The sequence below is a fragment of the Clarias gariepinus genome, chromosome 6 (assembly GCF_024256425.1).
Source record: "Clarias gariepinus isolate MV-2021 ecotype Netherlands chromosome 6, CGAR_prim_01v2, whole genome shotgun sequence".
Taxonomy (NCBI): Eukaryota; Metazoa; Chordata; class Actinopteri; order Siluriformes; family Clariidae; genus Clarias; species Clarias gariepinus.
Window position 1 is genome coordinate 17,017,740 of NC_071105.1, and position 27,911 is coordinate 17,045,650.

Here is a 27,911-nt window from a genome sequence, read left to right on the forward strand (position 1 = left end):
GTACCACAGCTTACTGCATATGGGTCTGTGTAGCCGCAGACCAGTAAGAGTACTCTTGCTGTATTTGTGACTGCGGTCAGTGAGCTTGCACAGATAGCTTAAAGATTTACACTTACTAAAAGTTTAAGGTCATGTATTACATTGGCTTTAATAGATAATAGATATAGTCTAATGTCTCCCCCCAAAAAAACTTCAATTGGGTTCAAATCGTACAGAATTCAGCAACTAGACTTGCGTGGGCTGAATGATTTGTTCAAATATTACTGTTAACATTTAAGGCCCTTCATAACCTTAACTGTGTTTATTTCTCTTACTCACTTTAGATGTTCTCATGCTCACCCATTGTGCTCCTCTTCAGTGGGGTTTCAGTGAATTTTAAACTTTAAAGTTCTAGAGCATTCTCCGTGTTATGTCAAGGCTCTTGCTCCTTTCTTATGTTTGGTAATGCTCTTAATGAGGGTGTAATCATTAATGTAAAGGTTTAGACTCCAAATCGCAAAGTACTCAAGAACATCCACACGTAATGATTTAAGGTTTCACTATCAGCTGTGTTCCAGAAGAGATTGTGTTTCCTTTTTGAGTATGGTTCTTCTCAAGGTTTCGCTGTCATTTTATTTATCTGTGCCACTGGTTGTCTGGTTAAGGATATAAATTTACAGAGTTAAGCAAGTCTGCTTCGTGCAAATGGTTATAAAAATAAAACTCAATTGAATTAAAGCTATTTTAACTTCTGCATGTTTTTTAGTTCTGCTTCAGTATTTAAAATTATTCCAAAGAGGAAAAAAAAATCAACAAACCACTTTTTACATTGTGTTTAATATGTGGGGGATATGGGATTATTTTCTCATCAACATTAGCATAATGTGATACATTCTTTCTATTTCACGGAAACATGACACGGTACCCACAAAGGGTTATCATCTCTTGGTTGGTCTGCATAAATGGAATTATTAACCAATTGATTATTGAATAGACATTTATTCGTTCCCTTAATACAAAATTCTGCACAGCTACATGAATAATTAAACCGAAGACATCTTTATGCAACTTGCATTAAACATAATTTCAAAACAATTTAAATTAATAATTGATTCAAGAAATTGTAGCAATTATTTAGCTATATTTTAATTAATCAATATCCTCTAATACTCGGGCTGGTAGCTCATCTAGGCTCTGTAGTCGATGATGTAATGGAACATCCAGATGTTTCTGAAGTCCATCCCTATCAAGCAGATAACCACGAATACCTAATGAGCGAGAGGCGAGGTAGTCATTTATGTAGTGGTCACCAACATGAACTACGTGTTTGGCTGGCACCCCAGACTTTTTCAGGGCTTGGGCAAATATGCCCGGGTCTGGTTTGGCCACAGCAGCCTCTTCTGAAGTCATCAGAAATGAGAAATGGGTTCGGAGGCCACATCCTATAAGGATTCCTTCTAGACGCCTGTCAAAATTGGATACCACGCCCTGCTTTAGTCCCAGAGCTGTGCAAGATTTGAGGGTGGAATGTGAGTCTGGAAACACCTGGAGACAAACTCAAATAAGATGTGCAGCTTTTGGTCGAGGTTTGATTAATGTATTTAAATGTGATGTTTGTAAACAGTAAGATAATTAATAAGCTATTATGTCACAATAAAATTGATCATTTAGGTCTGCTAATGTTTAAGTTAGGTAAAAAACAGCAAAGAATTAGTTGCATTTAAAAGTACAAAAGCAGACAGCAGATTTAAGTATTTTACTTCAGTGGCTCTACATACTTCAACCTCAGACATGTTAAAAAGTAATGTGCATGTTGGTGACCTCTCACCTCCCAGTTCTCTGAATTAGAAAAATTCTGGTAAAGATTGTTGGCGAGTGTGTTGAGCAATGCAGGGTCCTGCACCCCACACTGAGAGAAGGTGCTCTTTACCAATTCTGTCCACCACAGCTGGCCATTCATGCCCTGAGCAATGCCATAGTTAGGGTAGAGACGAGACTGTTGGCGGTAAGCCTGTCTGAATGCAGTTTCTACCTGCATGGCTGGTAACTGCAGTCCAGCACGCTTTGCCTCATTACAGTACTGCTCTCCCACAGAGTGACGCACCTTCAGGAGAGTGTCCTTTATATCCCATAAAACCCATCGCACTGCCCCTTGCATGGTCCTGCAAAACAGAATACATACAGTAACCATTATTTAGCAAATCACTTAAAACTGATATAAGAAGTCATTATAGGTCACTTTTCTATTTGAGGTCTATCACATGTAGCCTCTTTTTACACAGTCAATAAAATACTATGCTTTATAGGGATATGAATTCTGGGACTTTTTTTATTGAATCAGATTATTTGGCTCAGGTGTTTATTATGAGAGCTCTTATAGCTCCCAAACATTTATGATTTACAATTTACAATTGGTGATTAATCCCTTTGTCCAAAACATAATTTAAATGTGTAATGAGTGTGTAAAGTTCATCATCTAGTCCTCAAAGTGCATCAGAGTAAATATCTGTTATCCAAGACAATACAAATGTTAATTTAAGAGTTGTTTCACCTTTCAAACTAATGCACCATAGAACCATTTCATTGAAATGGCAACATTCTGCTAAAAAGTTTGCAAAAAACTAATTACTAAAGCTTCCCAGGACACTGGCCTCCGGTGTAGTATCTAGGTAAGCAGTATAAGGATGCACTGATTTCACTTGTGAGTAAAACAAACATGCACTCACTGGTAACTTTATTAGGAAAATGATGTTGATTCATTAAATCCAATCATGTGGTAGCAGGGCAATGCATGAAAGACTAATGTGAAAGACTGGTAAACTTAAAATATAAAATGGGAGAATACGTCACTTTAACCTCGGAATGCACATTGATGCCAGACGATTTTACCACTCACTCTCACACACTCATTATCTATACTGTACCACCTTTCCTGCACAGTGTCACGGGCATTCTATAGCCTGCCTCATGAAATTCGGGACACTAGGCTGGATACACCCTGGACGAGGTGCCAGTCCATCACAGGGCACATCTGCTCACTACAGGCAATCTGGAAATGGCAGTTAGTCTAATCTGTACATCTTTGGACTGTGGGAGGAAACCAGTGTACCCAGAGGAAAGCCAGCAAGCATGGGGAGAACATGTAAATTCCACTCACAGAAACACAAAGGTGTGAAGAGACCTGAAGGTGAGAGTGCCGCCTCATGCATGTCAATTTTAAGAATAATCAGAAAGTGGTGATTTTTTTTATCTAACAACAACAAACATACATGATAACATGATAGTTTATTCCATGAATCTAAACTCTAGATTTAAGATGTTAAATCTGCATCTTTTCTATGAAAGCGAGATCTCCAGAAAGGTTGTTGTAACTATGTCATATTATAAACAAAACATAATTAGGATAAAAGTATAAAACAAAACTTACTTTTGCGCGAGTAAAACCGTAAGAATATTAATGAATTACTGTAAACAAACAGAAAAATATCAGCTCATAAACTAGACACTTCCAGCAACACCTGTTCTTCTTCGTGTTTGCAAACCACCCATCAGCACTGTCCATGAACAGACCGCCCCCTAGTGGAACACAGTGAGATGCGCATAGAAATGGCATAGGTTTGAAAATCACTATCAGAAATGTACAGTATTATTTATATGCTTCTGAAATCTGTACAGCGCTGGAAAAATAATAAGAACACTGCAAAAAAAAATTTAGGTTTTTCTTTTTATAGGTTTGTCAGCAAGAATGAAAGGAAAGGTGTACAGGACAGTGGTGAGACCAGCGACGCTCTATGGCTTAGAGACAGTGGCACTGAAGAAAAGACAGGAGGCAGAGTTGGAGGTTGTTGAGGTTCTCCTTGGGAGTGACAAGGATGGATAGGATCAAGAATAAGTTTATCAGAGGGACAACCCATGTTAGATGTTTTGGAGATAAAGTCAGAGAGGCCAGATTGAGGTGGTTTGGACATGTTCAGAGGAGAGATTGTGAATATATCGGTAGAAGGATGCTGAGGTTAGCCGAAAGACAAAGAAGAAGGAGGTTTGCATTTTGGTAACCTTATCAGTTTTGTTTTATTCTATGAACTACTGATGATATTTCTCCAAATACATATTAAAATAATTTCATTTAAAGTTCATATAAATTCAACCACGTATTAAACAAAGTATCCTTCAGAGGCCCCGTGAATCGGGAGGAATGGCACTTCCAAACTTTCTTTATTATTACTGGGCTGCTAATGTAAGGGCAATGTTATTCTGGGCGCAGTATGCAGTCAACCCTCCCGTCTGGGTGGCTATAGAGGAAGCATCCATGGGATCAATATCTCTCTCATCATTATTATGTGCTAAATTGCCACAAAAACAACCCACATCTTCTTTTACCTCAAACCCACTAGTTAGACACTCAGTTAAAATTTGGAATCAGTTTCGGCGTCATTTTAAGCTTACTGATCTGTCCGTGATAGCACCATTAAATGGACATTGTATGTTTGCTCCGTCTTACACGGATAATGCTTTTGGGGTTTGGTTTAAGTGTGGTATTGTGTCATTATACGATCTTTACATTGACAATATCTTTGGCTCATTTGAACAACTTGTACAAAAGTTTAACATTCCCAGGACACATTTTTATAGATATCTACAGCTGAGGAATTTCATTTCCTGTAACTCTGACTCCTTCCCTTTGTCTCCTTCTCCATCCCTTTTAGATTCTGTTTATAGCTGTAAACCAGATGCCAAACAGATGATTAGTGCTGTATACAAGTTATTAAACACAAGTAACTCAGCCACATTAGATACACTTAAAAGCAAATGGGAAAATGATATAAAAGAACAAATTTCAGATAAACTGTGGCAAAAGATAATACATAGAATTTACTCATCATCAGTTTGCCTCAAACATACAGTCATTCAGTTTAAAATTGTTCACCGGCTTCACTGGTCCAAGGTAAAACTGGCAAGGATTAGAGAGGACTTTGATCCCACATGTGACCGATGTAAGCAGGAACCAGCTACGCTACTACATATGTTCTGGACATGCCCAAAGCTATACAATTTTTGGAGTTTTATTTTTGATACCTTGTCAAAAATTTGCCAAATACCATTAAAACCATCCCCATTTATTGCACTTTTTGGTGTTGACTCAAGTGGTGTCCGCTTGAATGACGCCAAGGCCAATATGATTGCCTTTAGCTCCTTTCTCGCTAGGAGACTGATCCTGTTTAGATGGAAGGAGTCGTCGCCACCAGTGGGTACTCACTGGATTAAAGAGGTCTTGTATTTTCTTCATCTAGAAAAGATTCGCTATTCTATAAAGGGATCCATTCAGAAATTTTATGATACCTGGCAACCATTTATAAGCCATTTTGAAAATATAGATGCAAATCAATTAGATCTGTAATAAAATATTGCATTTTTAGTCTTTGTTTCTAATACTTTCCTTCTCTTCCATTTCTGTTTGATGTGCAATTTATTTCTTTTCTTTTTTTTTTTTCCCTTTTTTCTGCTGGCTGGCTTTTTTTTTTTTTTTTTTTTTTGGGGTGGGGGGGGGGGTACAGTTAGAAAAAAAATAGTGTACAATGTATGTATGTATATGTAACTTGTTAATATTCTCAATAAAAAATACTTTGATCAAAAAAAAAAAAAGTTCATATAAATTAGCACTGTCACCTTGCACCTCCAAGGTCCGGGTTCGATTCACACTTTGGGTCTGTATGCATGGTCTTCCTGTGCACCCCGGTGGCTTTCCAAAGACAAGCAGATTAGGTTAACTGGTGTTCCAAAATTGCCCATAGTTTAAGTGTGTGTGTGTGTGTGTGTGTCCTGTGATGGATTGGCACTCCATCCAAGGTGATCTAAGTCTCCTGAGATAAGCTCCAGTAAATGTCCTGTAAATAATACAGGATAAAGCTATATAGAATGAGTGAGTGAATACTAATGTTTTAACTAAGGATTGTTCAGAAATCAGCATTTGGTGGAATAACCCAAGTTTGCAATCACCATTTTCATGTTTGCCACTTGCTGTCCTTTAAGCTACTATTGGCACAAATTTTCAAGCAGCTCAGCCATGTTTAATGGCTTCCATTCATCTATAATATTATTTATAATTCTTTAATTTTACTCATTGAATCTGATTTGGTTAGGTGATTAGTACCTCTTAAAGCAGAATGAGGTGTGTTGGAATTCAACACACTTATGTGTCATACATGTAGAGATGCTGATTTAAGAAACAAATTGTAGTGTTCTTTTATTTTATATCAGACCTATTTATCTATAGGCTATAATTTTAATATTTGTTAAAATATATAATCAATAATATTTAACACATTTTTTTTATTTTTCACAATGGTCATCCATATACAAATCACAGACAATGAGCACAAGTAAGTACAAATTTTACATGTGTATAATAAAACCAAATATAATTAAATATATACATTTATATTTAATTAATTAGTTATAAACCACAAAATTACTGTATCTTAATCCTCCTTCAATGTTCCAGGATATTAAGACTGCCTGGTGTTAACAGAGTCTTCAGAAGAACGATCCAGTGATCCTGCTGTTTCCTGGCTATCAGATTCTATCTGACAAGTACTAGTTTCTGTTTGGCCTTCAATCTGTGTGGTGGAGTGTAACTGCTTGACGACTGTCCTGTAAACGTCATTCTTCCGGATTTTCCGAGTAGTACGGCGGAAGTTAGCAATGGCTGGTAGAATATCCTTAGCAGTCCAGTGGTGGTGAGTCAGGGCATCCTCCATTTTAAAAGGACCATCTCGTGTGCGACGCAGTTTGGTGCAGACTGCATTAGTGCGCAGTTCCAGTCCCACCTCGTGCACCAGTTTCCGAAGGAACTGCTGAGTTTCGTTCACACACTGTACCTCTAAAGCGTTTTAAAAACAAAGAACAATTTGGGGTAAGGATAAAGATATGCTGGCTTTAGCAAATATCACCAACGGAAACATTAAAAGCAAAGGATTTAAGAAAGTGAAGTACCTATTACTTTAATTTAAATGACTAGTCAGAAAAAAAAGCTAATTCAGTTCACTTAAAATTCAATTATAGTCGAAATGCATATAATACATTTTATTAGTGAAGGGACATGTTCAGAGGGTAGAAATTAGAATCATCCTTTATAATACTGATAAATACATAAATCCTCTTGCAAGCTCATTTTTTTAAATTATGCTTCAGCGAGGCACAGTGACTGAAGGTAAATCGTTCATGCCCAATTTCATGTGAGACCCATTGTTCACTTGTTCCCTATACCGTTCACAATTGATTCACTTCCAGTGGTTTGGAATCACACTTAACATGGTTGAATACCCTGTGCACTATGCTTTGCAGGGAACTTCAAGCTGATTGGAGTGCATGTCTATGACCCTTAGTGTCTATGACAGTTTTTTGTTATAGACAGTTGTAATAAATGATGTGTCAGGGCTGGATAACTGTATGTAACGGATAATGCACCTACCCAGTTTAAACTGAGGTGGTTTAAAGCTGACACATCGTAGGCCAGTTAAAATGGGAGGACTTTTATCTTGTGGACGGAAATGCCCCTTCACTGCCAGCTCATAAGCCTCCTGAGTGTTCAGGTCCACCCGAGAGTACCTGAGGAAAACAGACATTCCAGAGAAAAACAACACATGAACTGCACGTTAATAGTGTTGTGTTATAACAATATTAAATGCAAAATTTGCACAGCATCATTGCTGATTATTGTGACTTACATTATTAAAGCTTTCTGATTGGCTCCCTGGATCATGGCCAAGACTCTTTCTAGCTTGTCATTAGTAACATGATCTAACAAATGACAGAAAAAATAAGCAAAAAAAGAAGGTTGCCAGCGAGTATCGTTCAGCTGTATATTTACCAACACTGGGTCAGAGATTTATTTCTAATGGTGTCATTACTGTCTACTTAACAGTTTTTTATATTATTAATATTATTACCGAATGTGCTTCGCTCTAAAACCCGTCCAGTGTGAGTAAAATCATTTGTGGCCATTCCAAACTCCCCTTCCAGTGTGTATTCCTGGAATTAATGAACAACAAAAATAACCTCATCTGAATTAGTATATAAAAGAGTATTTAAAGTACATGGTGACTTAAAAAATACAGGAAAATCTGAATACAATTTTAAAATCTTTTCAAATCTTACTACTGTATTTAAATTTGAAAGTGTACACACAAAAAAGATATTACCTTAGCTTTGCTTTTTATAAAGAATGAATATTTAATGGAGTCAGACTTGTAACTGTGTCAGCAATTAAGAAATGGCATTGCCTGTTGTAGGCATTTTGATTAGTGTCAATTATGACACTTGTCTTTCTGATATGTCTGGAGAAACATACACTAAATTCATTATTAAAAACTTTTATATTTTCTTTGGAAGGGGTTTGCAAAGTTTAATTAAATCCTTGTACATGATATCCTGAATGATATCAGCCCTACTTCTACCATAACTAAAATTAAGGTTTACCCTGGTCACATGTGATCTGTACAGACTCTCCAGAGCTGTGTTTCCTCTTCCTAGACCAAGAACTGAAAATAGAAAGCAGAGACAAAAATTTCAAATAAAATCCATTCATTCATTTTTCTGCATGGCTTATTCTGTTACTTATTTCTCATCCCTCTCTTCCTCATTTACGGCGTTCCGCTATTAGCGTGTACTTAATGGTACAACTCTTGCTTACTCAGTTCCAGCCAGTCAGAGGCTAGAGGAGGGACAGGACCAGCAATCAAAAGTTGAAAGCAAGTACCCGTTTCTAATTGACTCCTTTTATGTTCTTTGTCCCTTAAAGCGCATGTCTCAAACTGTTATGTTTCCTTCTGTTTTTTCGTTTAGCAGCAAGTACATATATTTATCATCGCGTGCATTAACTTTATTGTTTTTTTTTTATTTAAGTGCAATAAAGATTTTTATTGAATAAATAAGAATCGAGTGAGAGAATCGTGATCTCAATTCCCATGAAGAAAAATTATGATTTACATTTTAGACAGAATTGTGCAGCCCTGGTGCCAACTCTCGGAATTGCACAACCGTGCACGCAAACATTCACTCATACATAACAGGCGATTTGAAAACACTAAATCAGTTTACACCACATGTTTTGGACTTCCTAAAGGCTAAACGAACCCACAAAGCACTGGGAAAATATGCAAACCCACAAAGACAGAGACTGCGAGTGAGATTTAAACTCGAACTCTGGAGGTAAGAGACAATCACTTACATACAGTAGCTACACTATATGGACCAAACCTGCATTGACATTGTATCTGAATACATATACTTGTGGTTGGTCCCTCTTTTGCAGCTCTAACAGCTCTCTCTACTCTTCTCGGAAGCCTGCCTATACGATTTTTGAGTGTTTCGGTGGGAAATCGTGTCCATTTATTCTGTAGAGGTTAGGCACTGATGTTGGATGAGAAGGCCTGTCTCGAAATCTGTGTTTCAGTTTATCCCAAAGATTATCGATTGGGTTGATGTCAGGACTCTGTGTGGGCCAGTCAAGTTCTTCCACACTGAACTCATCAAACCATGTCTTGCACTGGGGCACAGTCATGTTGAAATAGAAAGCTTTGCTTACTTAGCTTTGCTTTTGTAACGTTTTTGTAAAGTTTGTAACTTTCCCCAAACTGTAGCCAAAAAGTTGGAAACATAGGATTGTCCAAGATTTCTTGGTAGGCTAAAGCATTAAGATTGCCACTGGGGATAAGAGGACTGACTAAAACACCTGTTTGGCCAAATAAAATTTTCCATATAGCGTATATAATACCAAATCCAGTTAATGTATTTCGAAATAACAGTGATACCTAATACTCCAGAGGAAAAGGCATCCAATCTGTGTCCAACTCCAACACGGATCTTATGAAACCTTGGACCTGTGACTGGACAAACAGAAGAGACAGTGAGTTGGACTGTGTGATTATAGAGCTGTACAGTTCAGATGTGAGGTGATGTGAATTGACCCAGAGGATGATCAGCCAGAGCGGGCAGGTTGGACTTGGTGGCGGTGAGCTGGCTGGAGCTGCTGCAGTCTCCACTCGGGACAAGCTGAAAGTGGACCACAGAGCGCTGGGGGGCTGCTGCAGGACACGAATTAACCGCTTCACATACAGCAGGAGGTAAATACAGTACAAATAAAGTGTGAGACAGACGGAAGGACGGGGGAGGAAAAAGGGACAGAGATAGATGATTAGATTATGATACCGCGGAAATGGCAATAGATAACTACTATTAAACACTAGAATATCAGGTCTGCAGTACTGCTGTAAATGTAAAATGTAGCTCAGGATAATTAAACCACAGCGCTAACACCTTTCAGCAGGTTTGTCTCCACCGTGTCCCGGACAAGTTTCCAGTGAACTCCTTGAGGTTTGTACACAGCAAACAGACCGTCCAGTTTACGCAAAAGTCGTGCAGCTTGCGTGGCCATTGCGCTACTTATTAATGCTACGACATTAAATATTCATGTTTACCAACGGAACGAACATAAACAAGAAACTCAAATCGTTTACCGCACGCGCAAGTCTCATACGGCGTGTTTTTTTTCTTCGGCGTTAAACACACTTGCGGTTGTGTGCTTAAGACCGCCCTCTATCGGACGGAGGTAGACTAGTGCGTGAGTTTTCCCTGTATACTCGAGAGGGTGCTCGCTGCAGAGCCAAATGGGAGGAGCTGGAGCTCCAGCTCCCCCTCGCTGGAGCTCTAGCTCCGCCTCGCTAGATCTAGTGGGCGGGGCTTGAGACGGTATCAAGCGCTACCAAGTGGATGTTAATGTCAGTGCAAGTTCAAACATAATGGAAGTAAATGCTTATCTTTCTCTAATATTTGTCATGATTATGATTTATTATTTTCAGTATGGCCAGTACCATTTTTGTGACTAACGGCATTACGTAAATACTTTATTTTAATATTGCTTTATTGCCCACAAATAGTGTAGTTTTACGCAAATACTTGATAAGAACATTACTCACACTATATATATGTGTGTGTTTCTAATACCTTTTTAAACGTTGTATTTATGTAAGCTTGTCTTATTTACTATTTATAAGGATGAATAGTTTCCTCACATAAGGCGCTATGGATAAAACTGTTTGCTAACTCTCTGTGCACCCCTCTTTAATTCATCAACTATTCTAAGGCATCTGATTAATAATGTAATAAATAATAATAATAATAAATAATGAAGTTTATTTAGATTGAATTTTGACTATAATTTTCGACAGACTCCACCTTCATGTGATAGGCTACACATTATGCTATTTTTTATGTTTCATTATTATTATTTTAAATGGAAATAAGTGACTAGTCCAGTAGCCTAAAACCAGCCATGCAACTTCATTTAATGGTCACATACTCCACTGTCCTACAAGCTTTTTGCTGGATTTATTTGTTTCTGTTAACCTAAAACAGGAAAATGTGCATCTAAACACAAAATAAATCTTAAATTTAGATAAAATGTCATAATTAAGAAGTCATAAAATTATGAATATATTTCAAGAACACAACACTTCTTTTCACACAAGATTTTAATGGTATAACAATATATTAAAATAAATAAATATATTTCAAAAACACAATACTAATTTTTTACACAAAATATTAAAGAAATTTTACAAAACAAAAATCAATATTTACATTATAGTACCCCACTAGTATATTCACAAGTGAGGGTTGTGTAAACAAGACACACGGATGTCTCTTTTGTCTCGTATTTCCTGCAAGAAAATGTCTATGTCCTTTACTCTCTGAAAAGTAAAAAGAAAGGGAGCCTAAATTTTTTCTTTATCCCTTTGACCTTCATAAAACATGGTGTTTAGAAACAAGTCTCGTATTGTGATAGCCAACAATGCATCTTCCTCCTTCATCTTCAGGATCTTTGGCAGTTCAATCTTCCCAGCAAATTGGTGTTGGTTCTCCTCCACCCACTTACAGGCCAGCAAAATGTTTTTCATCGCCGCTGAGTCCTGTGTGCAATATAAGGATTCCAATAATAATGTAATTAGTGAAGTTCTGCTTATAAACACCTATATAAAACAGAAAAGGTAAATGCATAAACGATTCAAGCAATACATAAACATTGTGTCTACATACATAGATTCCTGTGGTTGGGGTGATCTCCAAGCTATCTGACTCAGCTGGAGTGACTTCCATCATGTCATCTGGATTTGGTAGTTGTTCCTGGGTGACTAGTTGTTGGACTTGACTGTGCCAAGTGACAAACATTAGGCATGGTTTTAGGCATGCATTGTTTATATATTGTCTGCACACTGGAAATCCACAGTATGGATGTTTAAATCAAAAGTATGATTATCATTACCATACCTTGTCAGAGGAAATGTCCAAATTAGCTGATAGCACCACCACTTCCTGATTATAGGCATGTCAGACTAATAAAAGATAACATGGAGTGCATACTAAAAAACAAAACTTTATTAACCAATGTGGTGTTTAGCACACAAACACAGCTGCATAGCAATTATAAAACCACTTACCATCAACATGAATACCCCACAATCAATTCCTCCAAGCTGAAGAGGGGCACCCTGTAAATTTTAGACAATTTACAGTTAGACCATATTCAATAAATACATTATATACTGTAGCTGTCATGTCCGGTAAATGTTTTTGTTTTGTGTCTGTTTAAAGTTTTGTTAAAAAAGTGCACTTTGAACTATGGTCATTATTTGACCATATTGCAATAAAAATGTTGGAGCTTTATGTTAGAGCCAGGGGTTTGTGTTTTACCATGATTAAATTATAATTAGATAATACTGAAAACCATAACTGGCTGAAACATAAAAATATGAGCTCAAACAGATCCACCATACATTTCATAATGCGCTACACATTTCAGTTAAAAAAACTAAAAAACATAAGTATGTGAAATTCAAAATTCCCAAAAGTTTCACAACAGGAGAACATATTAAATGAACAATATATTTAAGATTTAAATGCTAAGAAGAAATGACAATGCAAAAACTTAAAGGTTCAACAAGCATGATGTGTTTCTCACACGCACAGTACCACAATTAAAATTATTCACAACACACATACCTTCTTCTTGAATTGCATTTCGCATGTGATTAGCTACATGATTCCGGAGCTCATGCAAATGGTTGTAAACAGGTTTACAGTAGGTACAGTGGTATTTTTGGCAGCACACTGTGCATCTCTGGATAGACAGCAGGGGATCCTGTCCTCGCAAAAGTATTGTCTGATGCATCTGTACATGTTAATCTAAAATAATTTAAAAAAAAAAACTATGATTATATATAAACACTACACATGCTAAAATGTAGCATGGGAGATGGGAGAATGCTAGCATTAGTTACGCGAAAAAAAAACTGATTAACGTTTCTGTTCAAGGGTGTGAAAACATAGCAACCATAGTCATGTCGAGACAGCGATAAATGTAAGATGGTTTAATGTAAAGTTTATCTTTAAAGTACAGTGTTCTTACCGTCTCAAGCCCCGCCCACTAGATCCAGCGAGGGGGAGCTGGAGCTCCAGCTCCTCCCATTTGGCTCTGCAGCGAGCACCACTTGGGGGTATACTCACTCAGTCATCTTCTATTCAGGGCCACGGGGGTCTGGAGCCTATCCCAGGAGGCAGGCACGTGCCGAGGGGGCGGGCGGAGGATGCTTGAGCACCCGCCCCTTTCCTCCAGGATGTGTTTTATGTTTAAAGATTTTAAAAAATGATTACTAATAATATAACAAATATTCCAGACAAGCCTCGTAAGTCATGTGTCCCCACCTGATGACAGTCATACAGTATAATGCAATTCCATATTAGATTGAATGTGAGTTGTTGTTATTCAGCCTGTTCTATCTTTTTTAACTTTGAGCACCCGCCCCTTTAAACGTCTCTGCACGGCCCTGCCAGGAGGCTTAGGGCACGAGGCAGGGTACACCCTGGACAGGGTGCCAATCCATCACAGGGCACACACACATATACACACTCACACACTCATTCACACTCCAGGCAATTTTGGGAACGCCAATTAGCCTAACTTGCATATCTTTGGACTGTGGAAGGAAACCGGAGTACCCGGAGGAAACCCATCAAGCACGGGTAGAGCATGCAAACTCCATGCACACAGAGAATCGAGCCTGGCCGGGAACCCAGATCGTGGAGGTGCAAGGCGACAGTGCTCTATTCTCGCCCTATTCCCTGTATATTTACTGGGCGTACACACACACACACACACACACACACACACACACACACTGTACAATTTGGAACGCCAATTACCCTGCATGTCTTAGGACTGTAAGAGGAAACCTAAGGACCCAGAAGAAACCCACCAAGCAAAGGGAGAACATGCTAACTCGACACTAGCCACTATGCCACCATGCCGTCTGAACTAAAATATAGTGGCAGAGGATCTCAGTGTTTTCTCAGTCTTACTCAGTCAGAATACTCAACTTAGTGGGTAGTACACACTGGGGGTCCATAGTCAAACTGCTAATAAATTTTCTTCTGGACATGTTCCAATTTATTACCATACATTTTTTTAATACTGTTATTAAACCGATTTATGACAATAACCTCAATTGTCAGAAAAAAAAAATTTAATCGAACCGAATTCCAATTAAAAGACATGGCCTGAGTCTTCTTCGTTTCCAACATCTGCCTTAACTGATATGTTTCCACTTTGTGATGATCCTGTTTTCAGCAGACATTACACTCCTTATCCACCATCTCAGCCTTGAACATTTTTACTTCTTTCCTTACTCACGTCAATTCAGAAAAGGCTTTTAATTTGTTTATTAACATTTACAGGTGTGCTGGGAGCCATTAAAATGTGCATAACAGATCTCAGAACCACCCACAGCAGTTTCACAGCAGTCCTGTCTCAGCACTTACATACCGGATTAAACACCTTGTAAAAAAGGCTTAAAATGTTAATGTGTCTAATCTGGAAAATTGTGTAATATTTTTTGGTTTACAATACAAGAATTAATAATATATAAGCATAAACAAAGAAAAGCAAACCAATGTTTTTATTTTCAAGACAATTCACTTCACACACACTGACAATTATAGTTTTTATATGCACTCATTTGTAATATAATTGTCAGTTTTTAGACTAGAATATTTGTCATAATATTTCTATACATTTAAAGTCATAACTATAGTTGTGTACTAAATCTAATGTCTGACTAAGTCGATGAAAAAACCTTTAACATGCTCCTTAACTTATCAGTACTGATTAGGTCCTGCAATGCGGGGGCACTGGAAAGATTATATATTGCATAGTCAGCACAGGTACCACCTTTATCATATACTGTACCTTAAATGTCTAGGTGCAAAGTACACACATGCAACTACTCAGCAATTAAGTGAGTGAGCAACAGAGAGATTGATTCAGGTTTTTTGCACATTATCAATACAAAACTAGTGTTGCACTACAGAAAACACTTTCTATTATTGAAAAGCTTGAAGCTTAGTTTTCTTTTACTAATTTCTAGGCTACTTATTTGCCACACAATGTTAATGTGAAATAAATGTGGAAAATGGTAGAAATATGCATTGACCACCAGAAGACAGTGAATGGATGATTAAATAAAGGATTACAGTAGCCAGCACCCTTGTTGGAATGCATGCATTTCTGAAGAGTGTATTGCATTTCAATATTTTTGAAAACTACCAAGGTCTGGGCCTCTGTGTCGACATAGCCAGGAGGATGGGCACATGCTGACAGAAGAGGGAGGTGGGCACTATTGGATTTAATATCTCTGCTGGGCACAGAGCTGGCATTTCTGCTCATTTGTGCTTTTCTGGCTTTTCTCAGGTGGTGAAAGCTGAGTTGTGCTAGTCTGGACAGTTGCAGCCTCTCTCTTTGCTCTTCCTCACAGTTTTCTTCCGTGTCCTTTTTAGGCTTGCCTTGACAGGAGTGGGGAAACTATTAAGGTTGTCTTTTAGGTGGCCTGCATGACAGTGACAAGCGCTGTTACAGTGTGAAATTTACTCATCATAACCTAGCCTAAACATGGCATAGTTTTGCTGGAATATGGTATTAATCAGCCAAAAATGCATGAAAAATCTATTATGAGTTTGTACTTAAGTGTCTTTAAACATCCTTGTATACATTAAAAACTGAAAGGGTCGAAAGTTACCCAGTTAACATGTATAATAATACAGATCAGTGATAAGTTGCATGTACTGCAAACTTTATACTACTGTAAAAGGTAACATGTGACTAAACGTAATATAAACTAAAGTTAATATCATTATTTAAAAACTATATCAGAACCATCAGTTTTTTGTTTTAGATTTTGGTAACCAATTCAGGCATTGTTCAATACTAAAGCTGTTTCCACTGTAAGCTCATCAATCAGTTGCCAGAGTCTCAAGATGGTGTCTCACTATCACCCCTGAGAGCAATAGTCTTTGTTAGTCATGGAAATTTCCATGGGTTAGGTTTGACCTCGGGGTTGCCATATAGGAAAGTATAATTAATCAGTAGACAACTGTTGATATCACATCACCACCATTGTTCCACAATAAGTCAGAGCTGTACCTGAGAATCACAAATTGTGCACATGGGTGGAGAATAGGCATTGCTTAAATTGTACTTTATGTGCAGAACTTTGTCCGGAGATAAAGATGGAGATGGTACGTCATTGTACGTCATCCTATACCGTAAGTTGCCACCTCACAGCTCCGGGGTCCATGGTTCATTTCTGAGCTTGGGTATGCCCCCTTTGATGTGTATGCATTGTGCCTGGTGATGCAGTTGTGTCCCACCCATCGCCATACCCATTCATCCAAGTGGTGACTAAAAGAATTTTTAATTGTTATTAAACAATTGTTTGACAGACTGACTTTATCTCTTTTCTCTATCCCTGCTGTAATTAATTGTTTTTTTTTAATTGATTTTTATTTGTTTTATCATGGTTAATATTACCATGATATTTTTTATCATTTTCAGGAGCTGTCTCATCCTAGTCATCCTCAGACACCCTAGATGGAGCGCCACTCGCTTACTTATTACATTTTGTCTCATTATAGGGTTATTGGCATAAAATAACTCAATGTACACTTCTCTTTCTTTCTAACTCTTTCTTGTTCTGGGACTTTGCGGGACTATTAGTCACTCATTTGTTTTTCCATTTATAGGAGAGAGCACTAAAATAAGTAGTTCTATTCCATAGAATAATCCTCTTTTTTCCACCCTGGTTTATTCTTGCACACACATCTCCAGGCGTTTAACCCAAAGTCCTATGGTGATTATATGATGTAATAAAACATTAAATTAGGAATTAAATTTTGGATCATTTTTGCCAAATTTGGCTAGATAATGACTTAGGGAAAACAGGTTATTATAAGAAGTTCACAGAACCTTTATAACCTAGGCTTCTTGGCCATTGTTTGCAATTGTCTCAAACATTTCAGTGTGATATACACTAGATTATTATATAAGTTTTTTTTTTATTAGTGCTTGTTTTCTTAGGCAGTCAATAAGTGATTTTTTTTAAGTGACCTGGCGCATGGGATAACCAGAAGATCTAGATCCAGAGATCTCTGTGTACTACTAGACTTGGCCTACAGAAGTTTGGTAATGTTTAGCCTCAGAAAGCCCTGAAAGTCAGCACCAGAATCTTAAACTGTATTCTAGAATTGACAACCTATTTAACCTAATCTGCATGTCTTTGGTCTGTGGGAGGAAACCGGAGTACCCAGAGGAAACCAACCATGAACAGGGAGAACATGCAAACTCTGTGCACACAGACCGGAGGTGAGAATGAAACCTGGACTCTGCAGGTGCAAACCAACGGTGCTAAGCACTAATCCACCATGCCACCAGTGTTAAAACAGCTACAATCCTGAAGTCCTTAAAAAAAAAAAAAACTTCAATAAAGTGTCTTTTTATAGCAAATTTTCTCTCTTTAGTAATTCCTAAGTTGCTCTAAAATATATTTTTGTTATTAAGTATTCTTCGTGTTCAAGGTCAACGCATCATAAATTAATCCAAAACCAAGGCTCAAAGAGAAGATCAAACTCACACTTGAACTGAGAGGAACACTTGGGTTTAGGTACACAGAGTCTTTGTTGCCTAATCATTATGTGTACAGGTCATGTAATGTTCTATGTGTTGTTTGGTAAATAGGATTTAATCTGATTTCAACAAACCTTTCTAAGAGTTGTATTTCTTCGTATTGTATGTGCTAGGATTACGCCTAAAATAAAGCTTCCAAGAATGTCTATGTATTTCTATGTGTGTTCTGTGAAAAGCACGATTACCTGTTTAGAAGGCTGATTAGTGTGTTCATGTGGGAAATTCAATCTGATGCATGATCAGTTTTGCACTAATATCATTTTTCAGTGATAATTTATAATTGAGCATGACAGGAGGAGATTAAAGTTTTCTTTGTGTTGAAGGTACTTGAGTAAGAGGAAACCTTTTGTGGTATGTTAATTGGGATCCAAAGGTGAGTTGATTAAAAGGAAATACAGTGTGAGAGTATTGTATGACTTTTTTCCCAAACATTACCACTATAGAAATAAGGCCCACATGCCTCATTCAGCATAAGAACAAAACAAAATCTCTGATTTGTGACTGTATATGTAAAATAATTAGATATTCCTTAAATCTTTTTAAGAAGATGTGTGGGTTAATATAATAAGAAGAATAAAAAACAAACTTCAAATATATATATATTTTTAAGATTATTTAGCATAGAACTATTCTCCTTCACAAATGTTATAATTCATGCAAGTGAATACATTACAGAAGATACTGTAGGAAGGACAATATTCCTAGCTTGATGCAGCCAGCAGGGTGTGTGCATGTGTGTCCATGTGTGTATCAGATTAGTTGGGAGCAGTCGGGAAAAGAGGAAGTGTTTGTCAAAAGATGATTGTAAAGTGAAGGTGTGACAGTATATAACACAATTGCAACTACTGTACCATTTGCCTACTGTGAAATTGTTTCGACGTATCACACAAGGAAGGCTATAAGAATATACAAGGTAAGCAAACAATTATTTTCTCTGTGGTCTGTCACTATCATGCCATGCAACATTCCGATCCTTATTTTACTAGCATAGATCCCTTGTACTTAGGATTAATAGTTAACTCATAGTTGGCTCATAGTGGAGTCCAAGTTTGTGTATATAGCCACAGACTTACTGAATACTTTAAAAGTCATAGAATTTGATCATGTCTAACAAATAGTGCATGCTTTTTATTAGTGTAGTTTTCTTTATTTTGCCCCAGCGTTGACAGGATGCTTGCGTGTGTGTGTATGTGTTTGTACAGAGATATGAAGCTACAGTTAAAACCTGTGCTACTAGGTATTGCAGTAGTAGCCGTAACATGCATGACCATCATCGCTCTAATCCTCACCATTGTCAATCGTCAAACAGCAGAACTGCCGTACTCAACACAGGTTTATGTTTTGTACTGACAGAAGTTGTATGCATTAAAATATGAATTTTTGAAACACCATTCTATGTAGGATTTAATTGTTATTGGAGTTTCTTAATATTTGGAAAAGTACATTATTAAACTAGGTATGTTTCTCTGATTTCCTCAGTATGGGATGGTGTTCGATGCAGGTTCCTCACACACAGCCCTTTTTATGTATCAATGGCCAGGCAACAAAGAAAACAACACAGGAATCGTCTCTCAGACTCTGACCTGTGATGTAAAAGGTAGAAATTGAACTAAAAAGGAGGCTATTTATTTTTGTTTGTGTTACAGTACTTTAAAGGTGCCGCCTTTTCCTATCTGTGGCCGTTAATACCCCCAAAATAATACACACACAATGTACACAATTCCTTTTTTTTAGGTGGGGGTATATCCAGTTATGTTTCAAATCCCCCTGACGCTGGACAAAGCTTGAAAGAATGCTTAGATATCGCAACGGCGACAATCCCTGCAAGTCAGCAAAAGACAACTCCTATGTACCTGGGAGCCACGGCAGGCATGAGGCTTCTCAGGTGCGAGTCCCCTGCTTATTAATCTTTTGGTATAAATGAAAGAATTATAGCAGTTCGAAAGAATTAAAGCAATGTTGCCATTGTTTACACAAAAATCTTTATTTATTAACAATATTTGTTTGAGTTTTTAAATGAAATTAATGAAATTAATAATTTAGGGTACATTTTATGTCCATTGATGATAAGTATATTCAGTATAAATATCCTCTTTTAAAATATCATACTTTACCTATTAAGGGAAAGTGTGCTATAATATCACACAAACAGGGTACATCTTATGCTTCACTTAGCTTGAAAATTGTCATAATTTTGCCAAATTAACTTTTTTTCTTCACTTCCACAATGTATATTAAAACATTAGACTTAACAACAACAATTTTTTTAAATAAAAAGTCTAAATATATAAAAAAAAACATTTTCATTAAAAATTTTTTTAAATATATCAATTTATTAATGTCCTCAAAAGTTAAACGGATCTGTCCCAATGATAAGGCTTCAGCATTAAATGATGTCATTCTACTATCAATGCTCATTGTCATTGAATATATAAATTGACTGTCAACTGTGCTACATTCATATGGTGTACAGATTCTTTATGATTTTAAATCAATTATTTGTACAAATATGATGTTAAACTGTCAAAGAAAATGAGAAGTCAGCCAGACAAGTCCTACTGCTGAAATTATGGGTCAAAATAAGGAAACTGTGAACTACTGAATGCTACAGTAGTGTAAATAATCAGTCATTATTCCTACATCATTACGGTTATCAGCCTACTTATCATCCCTTTGGAATTATAAAGTTTTATCAAATCATTTTTGCGTTGCAGGATGGAGTTCTGTTAGTGCCACAGTTGACAAACGAAGTAGTGAAACCTTCCTTTACCTTGAAAAGAAAAGAAAAACTAACAAATTTGCTACATTGAAGGAATTAGCTATTTTGAACCACTATTTGTTTTATTGAGAAAAAAAAACATTGTTTTTGTTCTTTTTATTTACGTGAAATGTACCCTAACTTTACGTAGAATGACTCATTTATAACTACAAAATACTTTTCAAATATTATACAAACCAAGTGGAGACTAGGTAAGCTTAACATGTAGTACATGCAAACACTGGCAAATGCTAGCAAAACACATTTAGTATTTGAAAATGATTTATGCAATTTAAGCAAAACAGATTTAAACATATGTATGTGACTTTTAGTGGCTAGTAATAGAAATGTATATAAGTGAACTTGATATTTTTTCTATTCTATTCTAATTTATTAGATTAGTTTGTAATTTACTAGTGTCTCATATATCACGAAATTTCAATTGTTCTACAAAGTTTACTTATATTTTACTTTCTCTCACTTGTGCATGGTTATAATCATGTTTATTTGCCTTGATGAGGATATTCATTTGCACAAATCTTTAGAGGAAAGCCACATTTCTTGAGTTTAAAATTTTGGTAGCATTGGTATTTGATAGTTTTTAAACTGGCATACAATAAAACATAGACATAAACCATAAATATTTTGTTGTTAATGCAAGTTACATCTTGGAATAGTTTTCTTCAACAGAGTGAATGTTGTTGCTGGGTTATACAGTAGCACCATAAACAGTGGTTCCCTACCTACCTAGATCCTCCATTAAAAATTTTGCCTTCCTGAAATGGTGATGTTTTTGGCCAGGAAGTGTATATTAACATATTACAATGTTAACATTTTCATATGATCTTAATTTGTACATATTTTAAAAATGAAGGATGGCCCTATAAGTCCTAGTTATGGTTTTATAAATATATAAAAAACAATCTAATCATTTAGAATTAACTTACATATGGATGACACTATATGTAAATGACAAAAAACTTCACTGTTAATATTATACCATTATATCGACTTGCTATATTCTGACTATACCATTACTGTAGTATTGAAAAACACATCGTATAGCGTAATGTCAATTCAGGGTTAGAAGTTATAATCAGCTCAAACACATGACAATCAACTTTTTTTTTTGCCACTTGGTAGTAAATGCAGGTATGCTAAAAAACAAACATTAATGTCTTAAAGCTATATAAATAGAATCCGGTCAGGCTTGTTACATATTTACTGAAGGATGGGCTTTGAGTGTATTTTAGAAATACATTGATCAGCCACAACAATAACCCCACTGACAGGTGAATTAAATAACATAAATAACATCATTATAAATAATATAACAGTAAGCTGACGATGGAATCACGGGCAACTAAGGCCCATCTACGCCCACAGGGACCAAAGGCTGGCCTGCTCTGCCCGATTCCACAGAAAAGCCATTGTAGCACAAACCACCAAAAGGTAGAGGCATAAAGATATGAGAAGACCCAGGGCATCACAGCCTGCCACTTGAGTTTAAGGTGGTTGACCGACCGACCTCTAATTCCTTAAATAACATTCTGATCAAACATTCATGAAATGCATCGGACAAGCAACTCCGATCCATTGAGGCCATACCCAAAAACCCACAGCGCCCAAAAGATCTGCTGCTAACTTCCTGGTGCCAAACACCGCAGCACATTCCCAGAAGCCCTGTGGAGCCACACCCTGAAGGGCCAGAGCTGCCTTGGGCGACACAAGGGGGACCTAAAACCTAGGTGGTTTTAATGTTAATGGTTTTAAAGTTAGGGGTGATTAGTTTTAGTTATATGCTCAGAGCCTATTCTGCCTACAGTGCATAATTCAGTTTATAGTGTAGGTTGAGAAATATGTAATAATTTCTGGAAACATTTATATAATGTCTAAATGTAAAGAACGTTTGCTAAGGAGAGATATCCATCAATCTGTTACAAAGATAAATATTTAACAGCGTTTACATGGAAAAGGAAAAGATCAACAATGAGAGAGAGAGAGAGAGAGAAAGAAAGGGTCTGTTACTATAATTTATGACTAAGTTAGCTAATATTAGCTCAGTACTTTTTAATACTTAGGTAAATTTGTACAAATGTAAATAGAGGACTTCTACTTTTACTTGAGTAATCTTTTATTGCTGGGTATCTCTATGTTTACTTTTACTTTTTACTTTTTTTTCTTAGTACAAATGTAAAAGAAGGACTTCTACTTTTACTTGAGTAATCTTTTATTGCGGGGTTTCGCTACGTTGTGTACTTTGCCCACCACTGACTATAATTTCTTTTAAAGGTAATAAAACAAAAATGCTGTACGTTTACGTTTTTCTTTGACAACTTACGTTTTTATATGTTTAGTGTTCCCTTATTGCTGTGGATTCACTGTTGCTAGATTGATAGGTTCTATCTGTTTCTATTACTTATAATAAATTTTACTGTTTTTGTAATAATATTTAACAAAGTAAAACATATAACCTACTGCCTTTTTGTCTTAGTAATCTGGAAACTAAAAAAGAAGATAAGGGAATAGTTATTTATTGCTGCTATAACATGATAACAAGAACTAAGTTGTTTTAGTGGGGTCAGGGGTAGCTCAGTGGTTAAGGCATTGGGCTACAGTTCAGAAGATCCCAGGTTTAAACCCCACAACCACAAATTGCCACTGTTGGGCCCTTGAGCAAGGTCCTTAACCCTCAACTGCTCAGATGTATAATAGGATAAAAATGTAAGTCGCTCTGGATAAGCGCGTCTGCCAAATGCCTAAATGTAAACGTTTTAAAGTAATGACAGGTTAAAATTTCTTGAATACAGACAACCTTTTTCAAGGTGAAATAGATTTATTTTATTGGCAGGACAATACTTATTTTAAGTATTTACTTTCTGAGAAAGAAGCTAAATTACCTGGCAATAGAATAGGATTCTTATGTAAATTTGTAACTCACATTATAGAATCCTTTATTAACAATAATTATTTTCTTATTCAGTTCTCATTGTGTTGCTTTTACATTTTTTTCTTTCCCCCAACTTATCGTTTATAAGAGTGTTGCCTTGAAAAATGTAATTGTACGCAGCATAATGACAATAAATATATTGTAATTGTATATCATCTTGTAAGCGTAAAATGAGTAAATACCTAGAAATTTGTTTAATTCAATTATCTTTGTTATATAATAATCTTACAAATAAATAATTAGATTTTTTTTCTTTTTTCAAAAGGCATCATCATTTTGCAGTGAACATATTGATAATAACTATTTATTTTTTAAATTAATTATATATAATATAAGCAGTAATTTAAAATAATCATGTTGGCTGTTATGTGACAGGTGTCTGGTGGATGGCATAACCTAGGCATTACTATTATCAAAGCCATGCCGTTATAAAATATTAATCAGCATCTCCTGACTAATCAGATAAGAGAAGTAGCAACGTTAATTGGCTGATTATTGGCTGGAATATGTGTTCTCTTTAAGGGGATTTTCCACCAGGTTATTTTTTTATTTAATTATTTAATTATTTATTTTATGTTGAAGAGTTTTTATTAGTTCCTTTCTAAATTAAAACTGTGTATTTGCCTTCTGTAAAATTTATTAAAATATAAGTCAGATATCCTGAAATAAATGCACTGAATCTCTGTTCTATAATGTATCTAATGTACACTATATAGCTACATGTATATGGACACCTGACCATCACACAAAACATCAAAGTTAGAAGCAGACAAATGTATAGAATGTCTTTGTATGCTTTAGCTGTACAATTCCCTTCACTTATACTACATGGCTTAAACCTGTTCCAGCATAACAATTTCTCTGTGCAGAGAGCAAGGTCCATGGAGACATGATTTTTCCAAGGTTGGTATAAAACAACTCAGGTGACCTGCAGAGAACTACACTTAACACCTTTGGGATTAACTGTAACCCTGACTGCAACCCAGGCTTTCTCATATGACCTCACTAATGTTCTTGTGGTTGCAATAGCACAATTTCCAGGGAGAAAAATGGAAAGAGGATGGGTATTATAATAGAAAAGAGGGGCCTAGTATGGAATAGGATGTTCAAAAACCACATATAAGGGTCAAAAAGCAGTGTCCAAATTCTTTTGGCCATATAGTGTAAAAATCATATCTAATATTATTATTTCTATGTTGCACAGTTTACAAAATGTAACTCTGTCAGACCAAATAATGGATGAAGTGACCAAAACTATGAAGAGTTATCCCTTTGATTTTCGTGGGGCCAGAATAATCACGGGTATGGAGGAGGGGGCATATGGGTGGATCACCATCAATTATCTTTTGGAGGGCTTTGTTAAGGTACGTCTTTTTGTTTCTGAAAACTACAATATTTACATCTCTAATTTAACTTTAATGATTGGGTTTTGGTATTTGTATGAATCTATAATCCCAATTATTTTCTATCAAAACAGTATGCATTCGATGGTAAATGGATTCACCCTAAGGCTGGGAATATTTTAGGAGCTCTGGACTTAGGCGGTGCATCCACACAGATTTCCTTCATACCGAAAGATAAAGTTAAAGACCCACAGTCTGCTTTTGACCTCCAGCTCTATAACTACAAGTATCAGTTATATACACACAGTTACCTGTGCTACGGGAAAGATCAGGCTGTGAAGAAACTCCAGGCTTATCTTCAGAAGGTTGGTGCTCAGATGTCTGAAGTTAAAATAAAATTGAGATTGAAATGCTACAATGTGATTGCTGTATCTACCTGTAGCAAATAGCTAGTTACTACTATTGCCATTGCCTCTAAAGAGTTGCTTCTGTCGTCATATAGTCAATACTGTACATATGGTAAAGCATAATACATCAATCAAGTCTTGGCGTGATTTAACTTCTGATAATATGATGATTAATGACATTTAAATATATTAATAGTACAGTACACTCATGTATTGCTGGTGTTAAGATATCTTTATACAAGGGGCTGTGGTGGCTTTGTAGGGGCAGAGTGTTAAGGCTCTGAGTAACTGATTGGAAGGTCGGTGGTTTGAGCCCCAGCTCTGCCAGGTTGCCACTGTTGCATGCTTGAGCACGGCCCTTAATGCTGTCTGCTTCAGGGGTGCCATATAATAGCTGACGATGTGCTCTGACCCAAGGGTACTAACAAAAAAAAAGCCAGGATATGCAAAGGATAAAGAATTTTACTGTGGAGAAATTTATTGATTATGTGACAAAAAAGCCTGAACTTATAAAGTACAATATATCTACTTACACCTTGTATTGCTGGCATAGCTATACTTTTTTCTTTTCACAATATCCATATTATGCATGTTTTGGATAGACAGTTAATGAACTGTTTTTGCTTATTATAATGAGCTAAGATATTTTGTGTATTCCTTTTAGACTACACCCTCATCTGTTATCGACCATCCATGCTACCACAGAGGCTACAACCTGACATTAAAGCTGGGGGATATTTATGACTCTCCCTGTGTGGTCAAGCCGACTCCGTATGACCCACTGGTTAAGGTCACTTTCTCAGGGACTGGTGACTCTGCACACTGTATATCACTCATTGAGAAGATTGTAAATGTGACAAACTGTTCGCTCTACCCAGACTGCGGCTTTAATGGAGTTTACCAGCCTCCTGTCAATGGAGAGTTTTTTGTGGGTGTTTTCTATGATTACTATTCAAATACTGTAACACTATTAGTTGGCAAACACAGCATAGATTCTTGATTCCCTTAATTGAAGATGTAATTAAACCCATCATATTTAGTGATTTAGTTTATGCGGTTAGAAAAAGAATAGTTAAACGTCCTTGCCCTTCATCACAGATGTCAAATCTTCTCTAGGAAGCGCTGGTGTGTGTGCATTTATTAATTCCAACCAAGCAGAAGCCACATCTGATTCCACCTGTTAAATTAAATGTTCTTGGCTTCTATTTGGTTGGAATAAAAACCTGCACACACACAGACTGGCCCTTTCTGGAGAAGACTGGACACCTCTGCCTTACACTGATTACTGTAAAATGGAAATATGTGCATGCCTGAAGACAAGATAATACAGATATTTTTGTCATTTTAAGTACCAGTAAAAATAATATAGTTGCCTTTTCCATTTCAGGCTTTCTCTGCATATTTCTATACATTTGATTTCCTTGGTCTTGCACCAAAGGCCCAGTTGTCTGTTGTCAATTCAACCATTGAGTCTTACTGCAACAAAACTTGGGATACAGTGAGTGATCATACCTCTTAATGTTCTATGGGTTTACCAGTAAGCACTGGGGAATCAGTAACCTTGTGCATTTGAGAAAGGTTATAATGTGTAAAATTTTCCTCCTTTCCCAGCTTTTGAAAGAATATCCACAAGTGAAGGAGAAGTATCTCAGAGATTATTGTGTTTCAGCTCAATATATTATGGTTATTCTTCTCCAAGGATATAAATTTGAGTCGAACTGGGATAAAATCACCTTTCAAAAACAGGTTTGCAATACAAAAAAAAAATTATAGCATTAATGCATCCATTTTAACACAACAGTATTAGTCAATGTATTCATTTGAACAATATTATTATTATTATCATTATTATTATTATTATTAACAGACATCTGTTCAATTTAAGACAAACATTCAAGAACTTAAATTAATTTTAGAACTTAAACGCAGAGAATGTAAATACTGGTGATGTTTACATTACAGGTGGCAGACACTGATATAGGCTGGACTCTGGGCTATATGCTGAACCTGACCAATATGATACCTCCTGACCGCCCTCTAGTGGTGACAGGGGTCCAGACCAGTCAGTGGGCAGCAGAGGTGTTCTTCATTGCCTTTGTCCTTTTACTCAGCCTGTTTATTCTTACAATTTTCTGTGTATGGGGTTTCTCCTCATAGAGAGATTGTGGAATTATGTCAACAGTTTAGCTTAAGTTAGTTTCATAGCCAATTCATATTGGCTAATCCCTTTCAAGAACACCACAAAGAAGACATACCTCAAAGTGCACAATATTACACATAATTTATTGCAAAATGGGTTTGTAAGATGACTTTCTGCTGTAAATTTAATCCAACCCTACACAGAATTCAGGAAGATAATACAAAAGAAACAGTAATATAAATTAACAGTAAATGGCATCTTTTT

The 27,911-nt window shown here is 36.4% G+C and overlaps 3 protein-coding genes across 3 annotated transcripts; 1 reads left to right on the plus strand and 2 right to left on the minus strand.

Moving 5' to 3' along the window:
* Window positions 1–818: 818 nt before the first annotated feature.
* hdhd3 (haloacid dehalogenase-like hydrolase domain containing 3) lies at window positions 819–3,525 on the minus strand. The gene is made up of 3 exons (XM_053499170.1): window positions 3,407–3,525; window positions 1,808–2,141; window positions 819–1,524 (listed from the first exon to the last, which is right to left on the minus strand). Exons 2-3 carry the CDS (start codon window positions 2,135–2,137, stop codon window positions 1,129–1,131), a joined length of 726 nt encoding a protein of 241 aa, XP_053355145.1. The 5' UTR covers window positions 2,138–2,141; window positions 3,407–3,525; the 3' UTR covers window positions 819–1,128.
* A 2,792-nt stretch (window positions 3,526–6,317) lies between these two features.
* trub2 (TruB pseudouridine (psi) synthase family member 2) lies at window positions 6,318–10,531 on the minus strand. Its single transcript, XM_053498980.1, has 8 exons — window positions 10,297–10,531; window positions 9,948–10,085; window positions 9,792–9,866; window positions 8,458–8,519; window positions 7,929–8,010; window positions 7,707–7,779; window positions 7,451–7,587; window positions 6,318–6,859 (listed from the first exon to the last, which is right to left on the minus strand). Exons 1-8 carry the CDS (start codon window positions 10,412–10,414, stop codon window positions 6,486–6,488), a joined length of 1,059 nt encoding a protein of 352 aa, XP_053354955.1. The 5' UTR covers window positions 10,415–10,531; the 3' UTR covers window positions 6,318–6,485.
* An 8,720-nt stretch (window positions 10,532–19,251) lies between these two features.
* On the plus strand, window positions 19,252–27,664 carry entpd8 (ectonucleoside triphosphate diphosphohydrolase 8). Its single transcript, XM_053497808.1, has 9 exons — window positions 19,252–19,381; window positions 19,529–19,646; window positions 19,784–19,934; window positions 24,962–25,121; window positions 25,235–25,465; window positions 26,172–26,435; window positions 26,895–27,005; window positions 27,119–27,253; window positions 27,470–27,664. Exons 1-9 carry the CDS (start codon window positions 19,256–19,258, stop codon window positions 27,662–27,664), a joined length of 1,491 nt encoding a protein of 496 aa, XP_053353783.1. The 5' UTR covers window positions 19,252–19,255.
* Window positions 27,665–27,911: the final 247 nt, after the last annotated feature.

Excerpts from the sequence above, each read along its gene's own strand:
- hdhd3 (XM_053499170.1), bottom strand. The coding sequence starts at position 2,137 with ATGCAAGGGGCAGTGCGATGGGTTTTATGGGATATAAAGGACACTCTC. Across the intron at positions 1,525-1,807 it reads CTAATTCAGAGAACTGGGAG|GTGTTTCCAGACTCACATTC; the intron begins GTGAGAGGTCAC and ends GTTTGTCTCCAG.
- trub2 (XM_053498980.1), bottom strand. The coding sequence starts at position 10,414 with ATGGCCACGCAAGCTGCACGACTTTTGCGTAAACTGGACGGTCTGTTT. Across the intron at positions 7,780-7,928 it reads TTTAGAGCGAAGCACATTCG|ATCATGTTACTAATGACAAG; the intron begins GTAATAATATTA and ends GTCATTTGTTAG. Across the intron at positions 7,588-7,706 it reads AATCAGAAAGCTTTAATAAT|GTACTCTCGGGTGGACCTGA; the intron begins GTAAGTCACAAT and ends TGTTTTCCTCAG.
- entpd8 (XM_053497808.1), top strand. The coding sequence starts at position 19,256 with ATGAAGCTACAGTTAAAACCTGTGCTACTAGGTATTGCAGTAGTAGCC. Across the intron at positions 19,382-19,528 it reads AACTGCCGTACTCAACACAG|TATGGGATGGTGTTCGATGC; the intron begins GTTTATGTTTTG and ends TGATTTCCTCAG. Across the intron at positions 25,466-26,171 it reads TCCAGGCTTATCTTCAGAAG|ACTACACCCTCATCTGTTAT; the intron begins GTTGGTGCTCAG and ends TATTCCTTTTAG.